Here is a 23,300-nt window from a genome sequence, read left to right as displayed (position 1 = left end):
CCCTATAATCTGTCTAACTCTGTAAAGCAAAAATCCCTATACATGCATTTTCTGAAGCCGAATTTAGGAACTGCAGAAATGCCAGTAAATATGAAATACTTGCCCATCTATTTACTAATGCTAGCAGCATAATGTTGATTGAGAGAGTGAAGTTCCACTTTAGGATAAATCAAAGCGTTTTTGCAAACTGAAATCAGCACAGCTGGATAATGCTCAGTCATTTAACATGAATATCCTTCAAAGCATTGAACGTGTTTGTTGGGTGTGAGCATAGTCTTATTGATTATCGTTTCTTTTTTTTTTTATAGGGCATTTGGGTCAGGTCAGGGGAATCCTGACCCAGCCACACTCATTACCACTGCATTAACAGATTACTTATATTAGTGGTCTATTCCTTGCTGTTATAAGCAAGTAGTAGATCTCTATTGTACTGACTTGCTGCAGGAGACAACACAGAGCTAGACTTATTTTATTCACTGCTGGAACTATAGTTGGCAGAGCTTACATAAACATTCTGCAATTGGCATTGACCAGCTCCATTATCATGGGTATTCTGCATTCTGGACCTTAATCATTGAACACACAGGGTGCTAAACGTTATTACCACCTAATTCCGGGTTCAGCCCTTTCTAGCTGTAGCCTGCATGAAACTTTGATAGGCTGCCTGTGACGAGGCTGGAAGCGTCACCTGTCCCTCGAGCTGGATGTCCTTGTGTGCAAGAGGCCTTAAGACACACAAATGATTCTGCCACTTGCTAAAAAATTGCCAGCGTCCTTTGCACTAAGAGGCTGCCCATGTGTCCCTAAAGAATTGCTCTGAGGCAGCGATTTGTTGCTCTGTCATTGGCAATTGCTGAATCTCGATCGCTAGCAATGAGAGCGACAAATCATTGCGTCTGAACAGTTCCATAGGAACAACCAGACAATCCCTGACACTGGTCATTGGGACACATCACCAGTGGTAGGAACCCAGCAGGATTGACACCCGTGTGTCATCAGCCCTAGGGAGACAATTTACAAAGCTGTAATGAAAAGGCTACTTGCTGTAATGATTATTCGTTAAAGCAAATACTAGTTATGGCTAAAAATGTGTATAGCTTTGTGAAGGACACCTAGGGTTCTTTATCAAGTATTTCACACAGTTTTCTCTGCTGGCCAACCAGCAAGCTCTGCATTCTTGTACAAGTTGTTTTTGTTCTGCGGCCTTGGGTGATGTGCCATTGTAGCGGGTGGGATGTAATGTGATTTCTCTATCTCCCGCAGGAAAAAAAGCAAAAAGGCTAGGAAGGACATTTGTGGTAACCCCTTGGGGGGGCTTTTAGAGATGTTTTGTTGGGTGTATTTTTGGAGTGGCTCCTCTCCTCTCCTTCCCTCCTTTTTATTTTTTGCAACACTGCTTCTGGGAGAGCACTGGGCTCTATATTTATCTTTAAAAACGAGCACTGTGCTACCTCCTGAATGGGCACCATGCAATTCATAAAACCATTCGGTGATCTGTTACTGACCTGACAACATTGTACTAGGTCTGCTTTGTGTACTTTTTCTGAGAAATAAATAATCCAGAACAGTTGAGTCAGCATTCTTCTGGGCGTACTTAATTACCTTTGGGTGTGCATGCTATGTTAGTTGTTACCACCCTCTATGATATCATTATGAGGTTGTGCATGTTAGGAAGCTCACGAAGGAACGTTTGCTGTTAAACTTTCCTTTGCTGGCTCTGTATATATCTTCAAGTACATGCAAAGATAAGTGCAAAAACAGAGTGCACTGGATGGCATAGATATAACCAATTTAGTCATGACATTCTAATTCCACTTACAATTAAGTGACTTGAACAATCCGTATCCACAAAAGCAGCTCACATGGAGGAATAGCATGTCCCACCAACAGATTCAAATCTACTGTCCTGTAGAAGCTGGCAGTGAGAGGAGAGGCAGCAGCCAAGTTAGAAATTCTGTGGTGGACACTGGAAAAACTAAGGGTGTTTTCACACTAGCACTTTTGGTGCGCACCCGGATTCAATTGACGTCAGAATTTGGTTCTTTATGATGATGTGAACACTGTCTTTGAACTCGGTGCACACCCGGGAACCGTACCCGGCTCCGCTTAAAAAAGGGTGGTCTGGGGTACGGTTCATGTGAACTCCAGTACGGTTCGCTGCTGATGAGAACGCAATCGTACCGAATGTGTGAGAGAGAGCAATTCTATCCATTTTGGCACCTTCTCGTTTACAGCGGTTGCCAAGCAACATGAGTACGCGCCGGCTGCAGATTGATGACGCAAGCGTACCGCGGCTCAGATACAAACATAAATGTGAACACAGTCCATCGGGGGTAGGTGGAGGGGGGGGGGGGCAATCGAATTCGGGTTCGGACCAGGCAATCGCACCAAGTGTGAAAACACCCTTAGAGAAAGACTGCAGAGATGTTCCAAGCTGGAACATGAAGATCTGATGGGAGCATAGACCCCGCTGATAGTTTGTGGAGGTGCTGCATCACCCTGCATACACATTCAGGCCCCCTGTTCATGTTCCAGCTTGGGACATTTTTGCAGTCTCCCTTGTCATGGTTTTTCCAGTGCTCACCACAGACTTTCCAACTTGATTGCCGTCTCGTCTCCCCCACTGCCAGCTTTTACATGGTAGTAAAACTTCACCTGTTTATGGGACACAATATTCCTCTGGATGAGCTATTTGTGGTGGTACGCATTAATCAAGTCATTAATACGTAAGTGGAATTTTAATTTCTTGCTATTCGAGCAGTTTTATCTGCGCACTCCAGTGTGCTCCATTTCCGTTTTTATCCTTTTGGTGGATGAGTCATATCTGCTGTCTAGGGAGATGAAGGAAGAATGTTAGTTGTGGCAGCTCCAGCATCTATAGTATGTTGATTAGGGCTGCGCATCTTCACTTACCTCACGATTCGATTCGAATACGATTATTAGGGTCACGATTCGATACGATTAGATTCCGTGATGCATCACGATTAACGCCCATGGTTATTTTATCTGTTCTTAAAACAAACAAAAAAAAACTCCCTGCATGTAGCAAAGTCCAAACACAGCAGACAACAACTTAAAAAGCTCAAGGCTCCCCCCTAAACACTACAGAAGAGGGTCAGAGGCCACAGACACACTACAAGAGAGGGTCAGAGGCCACAGACACACTACAGGAGAGGGTTAGAGACTGCAGACATGATACAGGAGAAGGTCAGAGACTGCAGACATGATAAAGGAGAAGGTCAGAGACTGCAGACATGATAAAGGAGATGGTCAGAGACTGCAGACATGATACAGGAGATGGTCAGAGACTGCAGACATGATACAGGAGAAGATCAGAGACTGCAGACATGATACAGGAGAAGGTCAGAGACTGCAGACATGATACAGGAGAAGGTCAGAGACTGCAGACATGATAAAGGGGAGGGTCAGAGACTGCAGACATGATACAGGAGATGGTCAGAGACTGCAGACATGATACAGGAGAAGGTCAGAGACTGCAGACATGATAAAGGGGAGGGTCAGAGACTGCAGACATGATACAGGAGATGGTCAGAGACTGCAGACATGATACAGGAGAAGGTCAGAGACTGCAGACATGATACAGGAGATGGTCAGAGACTGCAGACATGATACAGGAGAAGGTCAGAGACTGCAGACATGATAAAGGGGAGGGTCAGAGACTGCAGACATGATACCGGAGACGGTTAGAGACTGCAGACATGGTACAGGAGACGGTATCAAGAGCAAGTATTTGGCTCTTGATAGCAAGTATCAAAGCTCTAAACAAGTAGTTAATTTTCCGGCTAATTTGGAGAACATATCCCCTACACCTAAGAGATCAACTCAGGCACGGCAGTCTCTAGCTCATAATCCAATGTACTTTTCCTTGATTCTAGACATCTATGTAAAGTACTCCACTAGTAATAGACTTAGTTTGGTAATGTATGTAGTCCCAGAAGTAATCAACAAAGCTGCAAGGCAATCCAATCTAGTTACAAGTAGAAAGTTTGCAAATTTCCCCAATTAAATCATAAGAATTCTGAAAGGTTTAAACAGGTTGCCTTTCATGATATAGGTTTCATACTCAGTTACTTGGACTCCACATAGCAGCAGTGCACTCCTAATTCAAGTTGTCAGAAGAATTCCACTGACAGAATTCAGCCATAAGGCTCCGTTCACATCTAGGCGTTTTGGGGCGTTTTTGGGGCGTTTTTCTGCTCTAGGATCAGCTCTCAAAACGCCCAACAAGACAAATCCTATTCATTTCAATGGCCCCTGTTCACATCTGAGCGTTTTGACGCTGTATACAAAACGCCCAACGCTCAAAAAAGTACATGAGCTTCTTTTTGGGCAGATTACAGGCGTTTTCCATTGATCTCTATTCAATCTAAAAACGCCTGCACAAAAATCGCGGTAAAATCGCGGTAAAAAACGCCGCAAAAATCGCGGTAAAATCGCGGTAAAAAACGCGCGAAAAACGCTACGCTCAGGTGTGAATGTAGCCTAAATTGCAGATTACTCAGGGATGGTAATAGCAATGCACTCCTATTCCAGCTGTCAGGGAAATGCCACTGACACAAAATCCAGCCATAAAATGCAGTTTGCTCAGAGAGTTGAGGCAGTCTCTTTGGAGTAGGGTTCAATGTGTAAATCAGCCTTATATATTGTTAGTGGGTTTCCCCATCAGCTAAGCAAGAGTCCTTTTAGGCTTTAAAATGAATTCCTTCCACCCATCAATAGCTTCCCCAAAGAGTGATCGTCCCATCAGCTAAGCAAGAGCCCTTTTAGGCTTTAAAATTAACTCCTTACCCCCATCAGCAGTTTCTCAAAGAGCGATCGTCGGTCAGCTTTCCAAGGGATTTTTTCAAAGGGAGCGCTTCACCACTGCGGGAGGAGCCTGTCCCGCCATTTGCACGGCGTCCGGAACTTGGTGGTTGTAGCCGGAAACTTGCCGGAAGTAAGCAGAGCTGTTGCGCAGGAGAGCTAGGCAGGAAGCGGACACCTACATGCGTCTTATCCAGCAATGACAGAAGAGGGAGGGAGGGGGAGGAGCCAGAAGAGAGGGGGAGGGACCAGAAATTGATTATTGGGGGGGTCCGCATCGATGCAGAATCGCGGGTGGCCGCATCGCGATTCATCGATGCAACGATTATTTTCAACAGCCCTAATGTTGATGTTTTTTATTGGAGCTACAGATCACAGCAGTTCCTAAAGCAGCCTTGCTGCATCTTTTTACTCTTGAGGAACCCTTCGGCCTCGTTCAAATCTGGCATTATGGGATCTTTGATAAAATCGCTGCAATTTAGCCTTTAGATAACGAATCGCACTGCAAATAGTGTGATTTTGCCGCCATTGTAGCTTGATAAATCGTATTGCGTTAATCTTGTTGCCCAAAAACGAGCTGGAGCTTCTTTTGGGCGACAAGCTCTGCGATGTGGTTTGCCACGATTGCAGTGCACTTTAATGCAGCAAAACTGCACCACGTTTAGGTGCCATTGAAAAAGAATGGCACCCGATGCCGTGCGACTTTACACTATTGCAGCACGATGTGGGATTGCAGAATCGCAGTGAATTCTGCCTGAGATCCTAACACGCCAGATGTGAATGGGGCCTAAAATAAATTTTTGATGTCTTTTGGGAACAATAAAATAAAATAATTTTCAGATCTACACCTCATGGCACGTTGGTGTGATTAGTGAGGGGGATATATATCCGGAAGTTAAAAAAAAAACTAAATATTAAAATGTATCTCTTTAGTGTTTATGCAAATTAGTATAATTAAAATACTCATATCTATGCTGGATTTTGCTGCTAGGAGCTAGCAGAAACAGCAAGAGTAAAAAATATTATTTTATTATTATATACTTTTTTTTCCTTCAGTTGCTTCCTGGTTTTTGTCCAAAATTATGACGGACATCCCAGGAGTCTTTGTGGACATTTTTTTCCTTTTTATCTGGAGGAGGGAATTTCTCATTAAAGTGGAACTGTACTGCATCTGAGCACCACAAACCAAAAATGCTATTTAATTAATTTTAAATATTCAAAGCAAACGCCCACATCCATCCATGTCTCCATTTTTTTCATCATTTAAACCCCCCGGCATTTCTGGAAGTGGCCATCTTGAGTAGAGGCAGATGATTCATGTATCATTTACTTCCTGGAATCCATTTGCTATTAGCTCAGCGATAGGCTGAGTTTAGAACCCTTCCTCCCCTCCTGAAGATTGCTGGGATATATGACATGATTTGCCTAGGCATAGAAATCCAGGAAGTAACTAAAGAAATTAAAAAAAAAAAAAAAAGTTTAAGTAAATATGAGATACTTCCCTATCTATTTACTAATGCTGGCAGCAGTAGGATTAAAAATAGTTCATGTCGATTGACAGTTGCACAACTATCGTGTCGCACCAGTGTGAACCAGGCCTAAACATGCAATATGCTCATTTTTTTAATGCCTGGGGAACTTCCATTCCCCCCCCCCCCCCCCATAGAACTTCTCTCCTCCCCTTGCCAAGCCCAGAAAAAAAAACTCCTGAAATTACTTGGGCCAACATGCCTGCAAAATGCCTATAATACACCTGATGTAAAAAAAAAAAAAAAAAAAATGTTTCACCAGGATTATGCTCTGCATTTCATACCTCAGCAGGCTGGATGTTTGTGTAGCTTACAAGTTCTGATACCTGATTTTATAAATGTGAAATGTTTTTGTTTACGTTCTTATTTTTTGTTTGCTGCACATTGGTTGCATGTGCTTTTTAAATGATGTGCCAGGTGCCAACATTTTAGACTGAGAACTACTAACCACATCTAGCCACGTTCATAAATCTGTGGTCAAACGTCTCCAAAAGACGTTTGAACAGCACTGGGAAATGGAGAATGGTTGAGGTTGCCTCAGAAATTCTGAGCGGAAAAAGCTGCAAGTCTTTACTTTGTTGATGTGAGAGGAGGAAACAAGGGTGTAGGCAGCAGCGGCTGTCCTGTTTATACTCAGCTATGTTCAGGGGAAGAAGTAGGTCATGTTTTGGTGATATGTAAAAAGTACACTTTCTTCAATTTTTTGAACGAAAGAATTACACAAGATATTTACAAGTGCGATGTGTAGATTACTACACTTGGCCTGTTGTTTTTTTTTCAGTTTGTGCAACCAGTTGTTGCTTTGTTATAACAGTTTACTGAAAGCCAGTCGAGAGTTGGAATCTGGTTAGAGACAGTTGTGCAACTCAGCGAACCAAATAATTAATGCACCCTACTCCTATGAGGAGTACAGCCAAAGGTATCCACAGGCACAATATACCATTTGACTGAACTGGCCACAATACGGCGGGGTTGCATTACTAAAGACAAATAATCTGTTCACTTTGCAAGGCAGCTTAGTGAGGTAAAGTTTCATTTTGCAAAGAATTAGAAGTAGAATATTTAACCACGCCTTGAAGTGTGTATAAAAAAATAAATCGGAACCCCAGCAGCCACTCAAAAATACCAGTGCTTCTTTAACCACCTCTGGACCGCCCTTTTTCTGACACTTGTGGTTTACAAGTGTAAACCAGTTTTTTTTTTTTTTGCTAGAAAATTACTTAGAACCCGCAAACATTATATATATATATGAGTATATATATTTTTTAGCAGAGACCCTAGAGAATAAAATGTAGATTGTTGCAATTTTTTTTTATCACCGTATTTGCGCAGCAGTCTTACAGACGCAATCTTTTTGGAAAAAAATCACCTTTTTGAATAAAAAAATAAGAAAACAGTAAAGTTAGCCCAATTTTTTTCTATAATGTGAAAGTTAATGTTACACTGAGTAAATAGATACTCAACATGTCATGCTTCAATATTGCACACGCTCGTAGAATGGGGACAAACATTGGTACTTAAAAATCCCCATAGGCGACACTTTAAAAATTTCTACAGGTTACCAGTTTAGAGCTAGAGGAGGTCTAGGGCTCAAAATTTTGCTGTCGCTCTAACGATCGCGACAATACCTCACATGTGTGGTTTGAACACCGAGTACATATGTGGGCGCGACTTGCGTTTGCTTCTGTACGCGAGCTAACGGGGATGGGGCGCCTTCATTTTTTTTTTTCCCTATTTATTTTATCCTTTATTTTTTTATTTTTACACTTTTTTTTTTTTGATCACTTTTTTTTCTATCACAAGGAATGCAAACATGCCTTATAATAGAAATAAGCATGACAGGACCTCTTTAATGTGAGATCTGGGGTCAAAAAGACCTCAGATCTCACATCTATACTAAAAAAAGAAACAAAAAAAAAACAAACTTTTTTTTTCATCTTGAAAAAAATGGGTTCTTTTAATCCGTTGCTAGGAAGCGACGTATGACATTGCTCCAGTCCTCCAAGGCCATAGAGTCGAGTGAGGGCCATCTTGCCCTCACTCTACTTCCTGCCTGAGGGGACAGCAGACCGGATAATTTTCCCCGCTGCCGGTAAAATAAATCCCCATTTTTATTTATGGATTGTCTCCATATTTAATAGTCATTTCTTTTGCATGTGTGCGCTATTCTTTTTTAATATACATGTTGCTTGGTCCATAGCTGCACCGGCTTTAGATATACATGTTCAGGGTTTGCTCCCCCATTTTTTTGCTTGTTTATTATGTATTCGGTCTGACCAGACTTCTGAGGTTGAGCATCCCATCCCCCACACACACCTGTACTCTATCAGAGTCCTCTATCAAGTAGATATAGGAGGAGTCCCCTGCAGTGCATTAGCACACCTTCCCAGCAAGGAGCGTTGTCTCCAAGGGTTGGAGAGGCTGGATTCACCCCTTTTTTATGGATAGTGTAGGACCCACCGATAATGGGGTACTTTGACGCAGTGGTGGGCTTAAGCACGATATGGCCATATGGTGGAACCAAATCCCCATTTTTATTTATGGATGGTCTCCATATTTGATAGTCATTTCTTTTGCATGGTTGCGCTATTCTTTTTTAATACACCAGTGCCACTGCCCACCAGTGCCACGTATCAGTGTCACGAATCAGTGTCCACCAGTGCCACGAATCAGTGTCCACCAGTGCCACGAATCGGTGTCCAACAGTGCCACATATCAGTGCCACGAATCACTGCCCACCAGTGCCACATATCAGTGCCACGAATCAGTGCCACGAATCAGTGTCCACCAGTGCCACGAATCAGTGTCCAGTGCCACGTATCAGTGCCACATATCAGTGTCCACCAGTGCCACATATCAGTGTCCACCAGTGCCACTGCCCACCAGTGCCACTCACACAGACCAGGCAGAGATAATGGTATATAGGAACTGTAGGCATGGCTGCAATGTGGGGAATGCCTGGTTAATTTTCCTTCTTCTTCCTGGAAAGTCGGGTCACAAGTCGCCTCAAATAAGATAAGGATCCGACTTGGAGGCGACTCCCATTGAAGTCTATTGGCACAAGTCAGATACAAGTCGCCTCAAAGTAGTACAGGACCCTTTTCTGAAGTCGGGGCGACTTCAGTAGTGCCAATTAAAACAGCTCTCATTGATTTACATTGGATTTGTTATGTCAAGCGACTTGGGGCGACTTGAGGGCACACAAGTCGCCTGACAAGTCGCGGCAGTGTGAATGGAGTCTAATACATTTAAAATCTCACTTACAAAACATCTTTCCTCTGTTTGGTATTGGTAGCATGTAAAGGATTTTTGGCAACATCGCCATTTTTACCAGATTAATCAATCCTTACCATGAGAGTAGTTTCGTTGTTTTTTTATTTCAACTTTAATTTCGTTCAAAATTGGTATATATTTTGCTTGGTATAGATTTTTTAAAGATGATGTTAGTTTTATCCCAAGATATTATAGGTCTTTTTTCCCTCAGCTAAATGAAAATTATTTTTGTAAGGCTAACTCTTTTTTTTTTTTTGTTTATTTTTATATTTAAAATTTCGGATTTCGGATTCATCTTTAACCACTTGCCAACCGGCCAATGTATATATACGTCCTCCATTTAAACCTAAATACCGGTCTTATGGCAGCAGATAGCTGCCATAACCCTGGTATTTTTTTAAACGCTTTAAATTTAAATTAAATTTTTCTGAGTGCTTCAGAGCATGGCTGCTTTACACCACAGGCTGTCCTTCCTGAGCTACGCCGAGTGCTGCCGAATGCAGCCGACCTCCGCCAGATCTCCCACCTCCATCGTAGATACTGCCTCGGATCTACACGGCTCTTGCTCCTGTTTGCAGCTCTGTCTCCTTCAGCTCATGTCACGGCTCTATCTCCAGCCTCTGTCAGGACCAGGCTCCTCTGGCAGCTCTCCATTCCCTGTCTTGGCTCCACTAGTTCCAGGCCGACCTTAGACGTAGGCTTCTCGAGATACGGGAAAGCGGGAAGGCTCCATGGCACTTCCTTTAGGTAAGGAGATAACTCCCTGGCGTGCCTAGCTCTGACCCAGTATCGGTGCCATAGCTAGGCTCCTCTCCCCTTTGAGACCTTGGAAATACACTGACAATTTAAATCAATTCAAAGTGACATAAGTGTGGCGCTACCTATACTTCACATAAACCAGTGATAGAATACTGCACAAAAAGTTGTGACACACAAATTCTAAAGTATATTCATATGTATGTCTCAAAATAAGGAAGAAAGTTCCTAAAAGTTAAGAAGTGTTCCAATGGGTCCACTGTGTGCTATGCAATTTTCAGTCTCCTTAGTGCAAGTGTCACTCCGTGCCCCTTTTAAGAAAGAAACTGACCTTTCACTAAGTAATGGGTCAATAAGCACTTGTGTGACAAGGAAACTCCATCTCCAGACACCACTCTCTGCAAACTACCTTGCCACTTCCGAAAGATGCCTGGAAAGGTGAAACTTGTTGAGACAAGAACGGACAGTACACGTCGCTTCTAGTGACGTTCCTTTCCCCCCCTCCGGTGGAACGTGTGCTGGTTCCGGGTATTGAAACACCGCTGGCCAGGTAACTTGCTGTTTTGCTGGATACTTTTAGTGCCGGTCTATGGCACTTAAACATGTGAGTGAACATTTTTAACAATTTTAAAAGTATTCTTCTGGATTTTAGGGGTTATTGTGGAACAATACACAATGGTTGGCCTATGATGGTACCTTTTGCGTTTTTTTTTTTTTTATTTTAACATCTTGAGAGCATTGGAGCTGTGAAAAGCCTGAAAGTGGTGCTTGGAGATGGAATTTCTTGCTCCCACAAGCGCTTATTGACCCATTACTTAATGAAGGGTCATATGCATTTGGTGAGAAAACACTGAAAATTAGCATAGTACACGGGCACCCATTGGATCACGTCTTTTTTTTTTTTAAGAACTTTTGTTCCTTATTTTGGGACACACACATGGATATGCTGTGTTATTGGTATGTCACAACTTTTTGTGCAGTATTCTATTACTGGTTTATGTGAAGTATTAGTAGTGCCACTCTTATGTTTCTTTGAATTGATTTTGACTTTACCTCATTCACTTGGCTTTGGGGAAAAATCTGTTGCAAAGTTAACAGCCTGTTTGCCTTTAGTAAATCAACCCTTGTGTTTTTTGGCACATTGGACACCCCTTCTTAGTATTTGTTTATTTTGTTTCTGAGCAAAACCAAGGTCTCCTTTTGCAGACAAATTGGGATAACACCTACTTTTTATTTATTATATGTTCCCATTCATGTGGCATAACTTGCAAAAGAATGTTTCAAAGTGCACTTATTCTTTTTATACCTATTCATTGACCTGACAGATCGCACTCACCCCTTACACAGATGTATCCTTACCAAGATTCGATGCTTGTGGCCTCTTGTGTCTGTTAAAATCCGGGACCACAAGTCCTCTTTCCCTAACTACACAGTAAGAGTCCCATAGAAGTCTGAGGGTTGTCTTCCTCTATCTCCTGGCTTATGAAATGGAAGTAGAACCCAGCCCATGAGTTGAAGGAACCCAGCCCATGAGTTGAAGGAACCCAGCCCATGAGTTGAAGGAACCCAGCCCATGAGTTGAAGGAACCCAGCCCATGAGCTGAAGGAACCCAGCCCATGAGTTGAAGGAAGACAAGCCCTATAGAAATCTACAGGACTCCAGCTCTTGCAGCTCTGGATGACAATAAAGAAACATAGGAGGCCACAGACATAGAATCTCGGTAAGCATACATCTGTGGAGGGAGAAGGCTGCGATCGATATCGATTAGATCAGAGGAACAAAAAAAAGGTTTCTTTTGTCAGATTGTCCACTTTTTCTTTTACACACTTTAAAATCTGCACTATATGCTGGAAAAGTGATCCGTGGCACTAGCCCACTAGCCATACAGATCACTTCTACCTGAAAACTGAGAGTTGGCTGTAAAAATCAATACCAAGATCACATCTGAGCTGGTTTTACCCCTTTTAATACCAGAGCATTTTATAAAAGTACCCCGGTAAACAAGAGGTAAGGAGAGACTGCTGAGATATGTTTACTATAATTAACCCGTGTGTACTGTGCTGGCAGATTATTGTTATCAGTTGCATACTAGATGCACACACTGTCCTAAAAAGTTTTTCAAGATCTCGAGACTTTGGTGGTAAATTGCATGTTAATGCACTTTACAACTTCCATTCCAAAAAAGTTGCGGTGCTTTGTAAAATCTACAAAAAAACAGAATGTAATGATTTTCCAATCTCATCCATATTTTCTTCACAATTAAAAATAGAAAACCTATCAAATGTTAAAACTGAGAAAATGTACAATTTTAAGAGAAAAAAGTAGCAACAACAAATTGGCATAGTAAGTTGTACTAACAAGAAAGAGCTGGAGGAACATTTTGTAACCAATTAGGTTAATTAGCAACAGGTCAGTGATCTGATTTGGTATAAAAAGAGCATTAGAAGTAAAGATGGGTAGAGGTCAGAGTGTCTAGAAAGTAAAGATGTGCAGAGGTTCGCCAATCTGTGAAAAAAACTATTTCAGAGTATATTCTTCAATGTAAAATTGGAAAGACTTTAAATACACTGCCTGGCCAAAAACAAAAGTCGCCACCTGGAATTAACTAAGCAACTAACTAAACTAAGCATGCAGTAACTATCCTATTGGATAGTTACTGCTTGTGCCCAAGGAATGAGGTCAGCCGACTACCTGAATATACTGAATGACCAGTTTATTCCATTTAATGGATTTTTTTCTTCCCTGATGGCATGGGCATATTCCAAGATGACAAAGCCATTATTTATCGGGCTCAAATTGTGAAAGAGTGGTTCAGGGAGCATGAGACATCATTTTCACACAAGGATTGGCCACCACAGAGTCCAGAACTCAACCCCATTAAGAATCTTTGGGATGTGCTGGAGAAGGCTTTGTGCAGTGGTCTGACTCTCCCATAATCAATACAAGATCTTGGTGAAAAACGAATGCATCACTAGACGGAAACAAATCTTGACATCGCAGAAGCTTATCGAAACAATGCCACAGTGAACGCGTGCCGTAATCAAAGCCAACTAAATATTAGAGCGTGTGATTTTTTTTTTTGGTGGCGACTTTTTTTATGGCCAGGCAGTGTATATCATCATCTACAGTACACAATATCATCAAAATATTCTGAGAATCTGGAGAAGTCTCTGTGTTCAAGTGACAAGGCTAAAACACAATATTGGATGCCAATGAGTTTTCGGACCTTATACGGCACTGCACTGCATAGAAAACAGGCATGATTCTGTGATGGACATCACTGCATGGGCTCAGGAATACTTCCTAAAATCATTGTCTGTATCCACAGTTCGCCATGCCATCCAAAGAGGAAATGTAAAGCTCTATCATGCACAGAAGAAGCCATATCTGAACATGATCCAGAAATGCCACCATCTTCTGTGGGTCAAAGCTCATTTAAAATGATCAATTTCAAAATGGAAAACTGAACTGCAGTCAGAAGAATCACAATTTGACATTCTTTTTGGCAACCATGAGTGCCACATCCTCCAGACCAAATAGGAGAAAGACCTCATGGCTTTTTATCAGCGCTCTGTTCAAAAGCCTGCGTCTCTGATGGTTTCTGGGTACCTTAGTACATATGGAATGAGCAGCTTGAACATCTAGTAAGGCACCATCAATGCTGAAAGATATATATATATATATATATATCCAGGTGTTTAAGCAGCATACACTCCCATCCAGACGACCTCTTTTTTTCAGGGAAGGCCTTGCATGTTTTATCAAAATAATGCTAAACCATAAACTGCATCTATGACAAGAGCATGTCTTCGTAGTAGAAGAGTCCAGGTTCTTAACTGGCCTGCCTACAGTCCAGACCTTTAACCATTTGAAAATATTTGGCGCATCCTGAAACAACCTTTCTCTCCCAAAACTCCTGCAACTGATCTCCTCAGTTTACAGAGTGTTGTTAACAGAAGAGGGGATTCTACACTCTGGTAAACATGGCCGTGTCCCAACTCTTTTTTTTTTTTAAATGAGTACTGCCATCCATTTCAAAATGATACATTTTTTTCTTTTTCTTAACCACTTCCTGACTGCCGCACGACTAGTTCCTTGAGTACTCTCGGATGTACCTTTTGCGCAAACCAATCAAAATACGCTTATTGCGATTTTTTTTTTTACCAGAAATATGTAGCAGAAAACAAATTGGCCTAAAATGGTAAAAAAAATTGGATTTTAACTTTTTTTTTTTTTTTTTTTATTTCATATAAAAAAATGTGAAAAATATTGTTATTTTTTTCAAAATTGTCGCTCTTTTTTTGTTTATAGCGCAAAAAGTAAAAATCGCAGAGGTGGTCAAATAACACCAAAAGAAAGCTCTGTTTGTGGGTAAAAAAGGACATCAATTTAATTTGGGTACAGCGTCGCACGATCGCGCAATTGTCCGTTACATCCCAAAATAGGGCCTGGTCTTTAAGCAGCCAAATCCTTCGGGGCTTAAGTGGTTAAACTGGTAGATTTCTCAGATTAAACATTTGATGCATTTTCTATTTTCTATTGTGATTAAAATATGGGTTTATGAGCTTTCCAAATCATTGCATTCTGCTTTTATGTAGATTTATCATAGCATCTTTTTGGAATTGGAGTTGTAAAAATAAAAAATATTCCCTCAATCTGTCCCCTAATTGCACATTGGGTCCTTAATGACCACTAAGGCAGTCTCATTGTACAGTGGAATGGCAGTTGGCAGGCTCTAGGGAAATTCGGGCAGATTACTTTTTGTGACTAATAATACAACACCTAGCATCCGGTCTGCTCTAAGGTGAGAGATTTACTGTTTACATTTAAAATTGGAGTACTGGTTCACATTTTAGATTGGTGGATGCAATCCTGTTTGTAGTACATGTAGTACATGCAGTCACTTTGTTTTTGTGATAAAGTCTGGTGTAAAATGATCAAAAATACATTTACCAAAAATATTAGGATGCCTGCCTTTACACGCACATAAACTTTAATGGCATCCCAGTCTTAGTCCGTAGGGTTAATATTTAGTTGGCCCACCCTTTGCAGCTATAACAGCTTCATGTGTCATGTGCATTTGTGAGGTCAGGCACTGATGTGGATGAGAAGGCCTCGCCTCTAATTCATCCAAAAGGTGTTCTATTCGGTTGAGGTCAGGCCAGTCAAGTTCCTCCACTCCAAACTCGCTCATTCATGTCTTTATGGTTTTTACTTTGTGCACTGGTCCAAATCATTTGGTGTAGTATGGTTGAGTCCTGGCCTCAACCTAATAGAACACCTTTGGGATAAATTCAAGCTGAGACTGCGAGCCAGGCCTTCTCGTCCACATCAGTGGCTGACCTCACAAATGTGCTTCTGGAAGAATGGTTAAACATTCCCATAGACACACTCCTAAACCTTGTGGACAGCCTTCCGTGAGGAGTTAAAGCTGTTATAGCTTCAAAGGGTGGGCCAACTCAATATTGAACCCTACAGACTAAGATTGGGATGCCAATAAAGTTCATGTGCGTGTAAAGGCAGGCATCCCAATACTTTTGGTAATAAAGTGTATATTTGCCTGTGTTCTTCCCCTGTAAACTAGCGTACAGTAAATAAGCAGAAGGAAATTGCTGTAATCGCCTTTTTAGTGACACATCTGCTATAGGGGGAAACTCCCTGCTTTTCCAGGAAGAGATACTTTGGCCTAAAGAACAGTCTTACCTTTTTTTAGAGTCTCTGCTTTCATAGGATTTAAGGGAAATTATGCTTGGGATATCAGGAACAAGATAAGCAAGTCAGATGCAAAAAATGCCCTTGCATGTGAGCCCAAAATTGCCCTAGTATAAAGTCATCTGGTCGCCGAAGTAAAAGAGCCTTCCCCTGTGCAAGTATATGAAATAAACATTTTCCAAAAAAATTTTTACTCGATGGCTTCTCTGCTTTTAGAAAATGAATTTCTTCTTCGTCCATTGAGTGTCACAGAAACTCAGAAACATTGAGGTCATGCTACTACCACAGCAGTTGTAAGCCAGTTTTTTGCTATTTAAAGAGTTTGAACACAATTTTTCAGCTCTACTGAAACAAAAATCTAACATTTTTATATTGCTAGCCTTTTTTCTTTTGTGGAGTTTTTTTTCTTCTGTGACTTTAATTAAGATACAGTATCTACACCGCTGTTTTAGTTGGTCTTTAATTGCAATTGTCTAAATTGCGTTTCCTAATCAACAGCTTTGGAAGCTGTACCCAGACACTGCTGGGCTCTGCATTGTGGTGCTTTCCAGGCCTTTGTATTTATATGTTGGCCATGCAGCGCTTTTCTGGGTTTGCAGCCTTGGCACATCCGGTGGGGCCAGTAGGGTTGAAGCACCGAGAGTGACCTCATCTTTTACACTGCTGGTCACCTTTTTTTTTTTTTCTTCAGATTTCCTGCCACCACCGGTTGTTACCATGCTAGGGGTTAAAACACTGGTATTGAGCGATGACGTTGTCCGCTAGGTGTAGTGCAACATATGCACTCTGTGCCCTCTTTCCTATCATTCAACCTAGTGGAAGTACCATCCCACTGCTGCTCCTGCTTCTGAAACATCACATGGGTCTCCATCTACTGCCCACTTGCAGTGACTTTGTAACTTCCGGCTGCCTGAAACTCTCTTTACCACTTGCTGCCTGGGTTTGTTAATACTTGAGGTCATACCTCACATCGGGCCAAATTGTTTCCTGCTAAGTGGCGCAACATGTCTTCCCAATGACACATAAAGCCCATACTCCCATAATGATTCTAGGGCATCTAACCTGTATCCCATAAAGGAATTGATTCCTGTAATCTTGAACCTGGGCCCCCTATTTTTATAGGGCAGTGATGGCGAACCTTGGCACTCCAGATGTTTTGGAATTGCATTTCCCATGATGCTTAACCTCGCTAGCGGTATCCCCGAGTCACGCTCGGGGTGAATGGGCAGAGCTATGCAGACAGCGCAGCGGAGCGTCTCTTACCTTATCCTGGCGATCCAGCGATGAGCTCTCATTGCTGTGACCGCCAGCCGAGATCTCCGCCGCTCGTCTGTCGGTAGGAGGACTTCCTAGTTCCGTTCCCTGCAGCAGCAATGCTGCATGGGAGCGGAACTAGAGAGGGAAATTCAAAAAAAAAAAAAAAAAAAAAAAAACGTTGCACAAAACACATAACACATTTTATATTATATATATATATATATATATATATATATAAAATTATATTATTGATTCGATTATAATTCATGCGTTATATATATATATACACACACACACACACACACACATATATATATATATATATATCTACACATATATATATATATATATATATACACACATATATCTATATATAATATATAACGCATGAATTATAATCTAATCAATAATATAATTTTATTATATATATTATATATTAAATAATAAAATAATATTATTGATTCGATTATAATTCACTTGTTTGTGTTTCAAATTTATCACATCTGGGATGTCTACTAGAGACTTGTTTTGGTCAGGTTTAAGTCAGTAATTACTAAGAATTGTAGGCCTATAATACATAACGCCAAATTTCCATGAAAAGAATTGTACCGCTTTTGGAACAGAATTCCTGACAGAATCATACCGCCAGGGAGGTTAACTACACTGCAGAGTGCATGAGCATCATGAGAAAAGTAGTTCCAAAACATCTGGGGTGCCAAGGTTCGCCATCACTGTTATAGGGTCATCAGGATCTTCCTGCAGCTCCTATGGTTGCAGTTGAAGCCTCCACCATGTACACAGGAACCATCATGCCCACTCTGGCCTTTGTCTGTTTGTACACAGTTACTGAAGCACTCTGCCCACAGAGGTTTTAAGCAGGCCCCGGCGCCATCTCAAACAGAGTGTAATCCTCCCGAGACCTTAAACCAAGCCAGGCCTGTAGTCAATGTTACCATTTCTGATTCCAATTCAGAATCCCAACAGTCTATTGTACAAGAGGCTGTTTTTGGGACACCGCAGACCCTCTCATTTAACTCTGATATTCAGGGGGTTGCTTCAAATGTCATTGATGCAGTGTATATCACCTTGCACCTGGAGGATCAGCCTGCTTTCCATGCTTTGCTCTTTTTGAGCTCCTGCAGCTGCAAAGACCTTTCAGCTTCAGAAGATATGGTAGACCCACCATTTTTGGATATTTTATTATATCTTTTCATGTGACAACACTCAAGAAATGACACTTTGCTACAATGTGAAGTAGTGAGTGTACAGCTTGTATAACAGTGTAAATTTGCTGTCTCCTCAAAAAAAAACTCAACACACAGCCATTAATGTCTAAACCGCTGGCAACAAAAGTGAGTACACCCCTAAGTGACATTGTCCATTTTGTGCCCAATTAGCCATTTTCCCTCCCCGGTGTCATGTGACTCGTTAGTGTTGCAAGGTCTCAGGTGTGAATGGGGAGCAGGTGTGTTAAATTTGGTGTTGTCGCTCTCACTCTCTCATACTGGTCACTGAAAGTTCAACATGGCTCAACATGGCACCTAACGGCAAAGAACTGTCTGAGGATCTGAAAAAAAGAATTGTTGCTCTACATAAAGATGGCCTAGGCTTTAAGAAGATTGCCAAGACCCTGAAACTGAGCTGCAGCATGATGGCCAAGACCATACAGTGGTTTAACAGGACAGGTTCCACTCAGAACAGGCCTTGCTATGGTCGACCAAAGGGGTTGAGTGCACGTGCTTAGCGTCATATCCAGAGGTTGTCTTTGGGAAATAGATGTATGAGTGCTGCGAGCATTGCTACAGAAGTTGAAGGGGTGAGAGGTCAGCCTATCAGTGCTCAGACCATACGCCGCACACTGCATCAAATTGGTCTGCATGACTGTCGTCCCAGAAGGAAGCCTCTTCTAAAGATGATGCACAAGAAAGCCTGCAAACAGTTTGCTGAAGACAGGCAGACTACAGACATGGATTACTGGAACCATGTCCTGGGGTCTGATGAGACCAAGATAAACTTATTTGGTTCAGATGGTGTCAAACGTGTGTGGCGGCAACCAGCTAAGGAGTACAAAGACAAGTGTGTCTTGCCTACAGTCATGCATGGTGGTGGGAGTGTCATGGTCTGGGGCTGCATGAGTGCTGCCAGCACTGGGGAGCTACAGTTCATTGAGGGAACCATGAAGCCAACCTATACTGTGACATACTGAAGCAAAGCATGATCCCCTCCCTTTAGAGACTGGGCTGCAGGGCAGTATTCCAACATAATGACCCCGAACACACCTTCAAGATGACCACTGCCTTGCTAAAGATGTTGAGGGTAAAGGGGATGGACTGGCCAAGCATGTCTCCAGACCTAAACCCTAATGAGCATCTTTGGGGCATCCTCAAATAGAAGGTGGAGGAGCGCAAGGTCTCTAACATCCACCAGCTCCGTGATGTCATCATGGAGGAGTGGAAGAGGACTCCAGTGGCAACATGTGAAGCTCTGGTGAACTCCATGCCCAAGAGGGTTAAGGCAGTGCTGGAAAATAAGGGTAGCCACACAACATATTGACACTTTGGGCCCAAGTTGGACATTTTGACTTAGGGGTGTACTCACATTTGTTGCCAGTGGTTTAGACATTAATGGCTGTGTGTTGAGTTATTTTGAGGGGACAGCAAATTTACACTGTTATACAAGCTGTACACACACTACTTTACATTGTAGCAAAGTGTCATTTCTTCAGTGTTGTCACATGAAAAGATATAATAAAATATTTACAAAAATGTGAGGGGTGTACTTAGTTTTGTGAGATACTGTACCTACAGGTAAGCCTATAGTAAAGGTTTGCCTTTAGGTACAGTAAATAGATATAAATGGTGCACATTTAGGAGATATTTTACTTTTGATGCAGCCAGTAACGTCAACAGCGCATGTGCTCTGAAGGAACGGCATACTGTGCTGTCCTGTAACCGGTGGCTCCCGCCCGCATGCAGTGACGTCATCGCGGCTCTGGCCACTCACACAGCCGAAGTCAGCGAACACATAAGGAAGACCAGGAGAAGATGGAAGCGCATTCAGTGGTGACAGTGAGCCACTGGATGGCTTCGTTCTAAGGTAAGTTTCACATAATGTGCTAGTAGGCGATGCCTACTAGCACATTATGGCTTTACCTTGCAGGATTGAAAAAAAAACAAAAAAACAACGGTTTACTACCGCTTTAAAAGTAAAAAAGCAACTCGCCTGTATGAAAAAGACAGGCATATCTATTGTACAACATAATCTCCCAGTGTAGCACAGTGTTCCTGCTCTGACAGTGCGCCTCTGGGGTGGCAGAAGATCAAGGTCGAAGGCTTCCTCCTGCGTTACACACTGGTTCCTGCGGGTTTTGGCCATGATCTTCTGCCATCCCAGAGGCGCACAGTCATAGCAGGAACACTGTGCTATACTGGGAGAGTAAAGGAGACCGCGTTGACTCATCACCTTGCCGCAGTACAATAGATATGACTGTCATTTTCATACACGTGAGTTTTTATTTACTTTTAATATCCCAGGTGTTCTTCATACTGCACCTAGTTTGGCGCCCCCTTGTGTTCCTTTCTTGTATTCCTACAGAGTATTGCTTCGCTCTATGGGGTGCTGCCACTGATGCTGTGAAGCTGCCTTTTATATGGACTATTTTATTTTTATTTTTTTATCATGTACTCATTGTTTATGGCTTTGATATTTTAGAATATGTAGGGTTTTCCTAATTTCTCCAGCACCATTTTTTCTATTGTCTTCGAGATATAATATGTATGTAAAAATGTCAGGCAATTTTTTTGAAAACTTCTAGATACTTAGAAACTGCAAATCTTTTTAATAACTTTTAAAGATTATTCAATTGAATATAGAATAAAGTAATGAATACAACAAATATTTTAATATTTGGAAATGTGATGTGCCTCAAGCTAACATGAATTTGTGTGCTGTGAAGTAAAATAATGTTGAGTAAATGGCATGTATGTTCATCACTGACACAATGTATGTCTTGTCTTTTACAGCTGTTCTCCCTGGTGGCATTTATATGTGAGGAGGTCATCACTCAGTGTGAAGTATGCTCTGGATTATACATCTTTGAGTTTGTCAGCTGTAGTGCGTTTTTAATCAGCCTCCTCATGTTAGTGGTTTACTTCACACCTCTAAAAGGGAAAATCAACATTCCAAGCTTCAAGAAAGTTGTAAGTATGGCTACTATTAACAGGAATATAACCTAACTGTATTATTTTAACCACTTCAGCTCCGGAAGGTTTTACCCCCTTAATGACAGGCCATTTTTTGCAATTCGGCACTGCATTTCTTTACCTGACAATTGGTGCAGTTGTGCGACGCCGTACCCAAATACAATTGAGGTCCTTTTTTCCCACAAATAGAGCTTTCTTTTGGTGGTATTTGATCACCTCTGCGGTTTTTAGATTTTGCGCTATAAACAAAAAAAACAGTGACAATTTTGAAAAAAAAAAAAAAAACAATATTTTTTACTTTCTGCTATAAAACATTACAAATAAATTTTTTTTTAAAAAATCTAATTTTTTTATCAGTTTAGTCCAATTTGTATTCTGCTACATATTTTTGGTAAAACAAAATCCCCAAAAGCATTTATTAATTGGTTTGCGTAAAAGTTATAGCATTTACAAACTACGGGATAGATTTATAGACTTTTTATTTTTTTATTAGTAATGGCAGCGATGAGCAATTTTTATTGGGACTATGACACTGCGGTGGACAGATCAGACCCCTAACTGACATTTTTTACATTTTTTGGGGACTAGTGACATTAATACAGTAATCAGTGCTAAATAATATGCACTGTTACTGTATAAATTACACTGGCAGGGAAGGGGTTAACACTGGGGGTGATCAAGGGGGTTAAATGTGTTCCCTTTTGTGCTTGCTAACTCTGGAGGCAGAGAGAGATCGGTGATTCAGTTTAGCTGAATCACACAATCTTTTCCTGCCTCCCAGAGAGAAGAGCCGTCTGCTTTGTTTACATGGGCAGGCGGCTCTTTTATCATTCTAGCTGACGATCGCGGGCGGCTGGCAGCGATCGAGCCTGCTCCTCCCGCGGTCTGGCTCTCGCTGTGTCTAATCACAGTGGGAGCGCGGCTGCGCGCCGCCGAAACCGCGTGCACATTAATCACGTAGATCTACGTGATTATGCGCAGCCAAGTTGCCCTGCCGCAGTAAATCTGCATGGGGCGTTCGGCAATTGGTTAAAATTGCATGTTTGTAACAGAATAATATTTGTTATGAACCAGACTTGCAGCTTGGCTATACAAGCATGTGTCTGAGGATTTATAGGTTCGTAGGAGCATGGTGGGTCGCTCGGCATCATACTGTACAGTTTTAGTAAAGTAACGCCCACTGCAGCCAGTAATATTTTTTCAGGTGGTCCACAGATTTTTTGTGATTTGCTACTGAATCTGAACATGGACTTGAACTCAAAGTGAAGATTTGCTATCTTCAAGAAAACATAAAAAATTGTTAAATGTGCCTAAATGGTACCTTTGCATTTGTCTTGATTTCCTTCAGAAAAATAGCAGTGTCTGTGGCTTGACCTTCATAGCAGTACTGTATGTCTGTAATACGTGATATAGGGTACTGTCACTGATTGCTTGTCTTGCGAGATTAAGAAAGGTCAACTCTATACATCTTTGTTCTTCTTACTGAAGAGGAAGCGGTTTAAGAGGGCCTACAGTGGAAGAATTCATTCTGTGAATGACTTTTGGGAACATTTCTTGCTGCTTTTTGAATATTACCTTGTCCGTCTTCAGAGGGAGGCTCTGGTATGAGGAAGCAAAATCTTGCTCTTCTACCAAGATGGCCGCCTACGCATAGAGACACGATGCAGAACAAGGCATGGTAAGTCAGGAATGTGGAGACAGCTTTGGGAAGGCTATGGCCTTAACTGGTGACTAGACCTTTGCACG

At 41.7% G+C, this 23,300-nt stretch overlaps 1 protein-coding gene across 1 annotated transcript in view; it reads left to right on the top strand.

The window, feature by feature from the left end:
- Positions 1–23,300, top strand: part of CMTM6 (CKLF like MARVEL transmembrane domain containing 6) — a 71,133-nt gene that overhangs the window by 38,536 nt on the left and 9,297 nt on the right. The window contains exon 2 of the mRNA XM_082259594.1: positions 21,375–21,551. Coding sequence (XP_082115720.1) covers positions 21,375–21,551 — 177 coding nt within the window. The remainder of the gene's footprint in view (positions 1–21,374; positions 21,552–23,300) is intronic.

Source organism: Pelophylax lessonae, assembly GCF_965119305.1.
Source record: "Pelophylax lessonae genome assembly, chromosome: 5".
In the NCBI taxonomy this organism is placed as follows: domain Eukaryota; kingdom Metazoa; phylum Chordata; class Amphibia; order Anura; family Ranidae; genus Pelophylax; species Pelophylax lessonae.
Note: the sequence above shows the minus strand (reverse complement) of the source record. Positions and strands in the feature narration are given on the sequence as shown.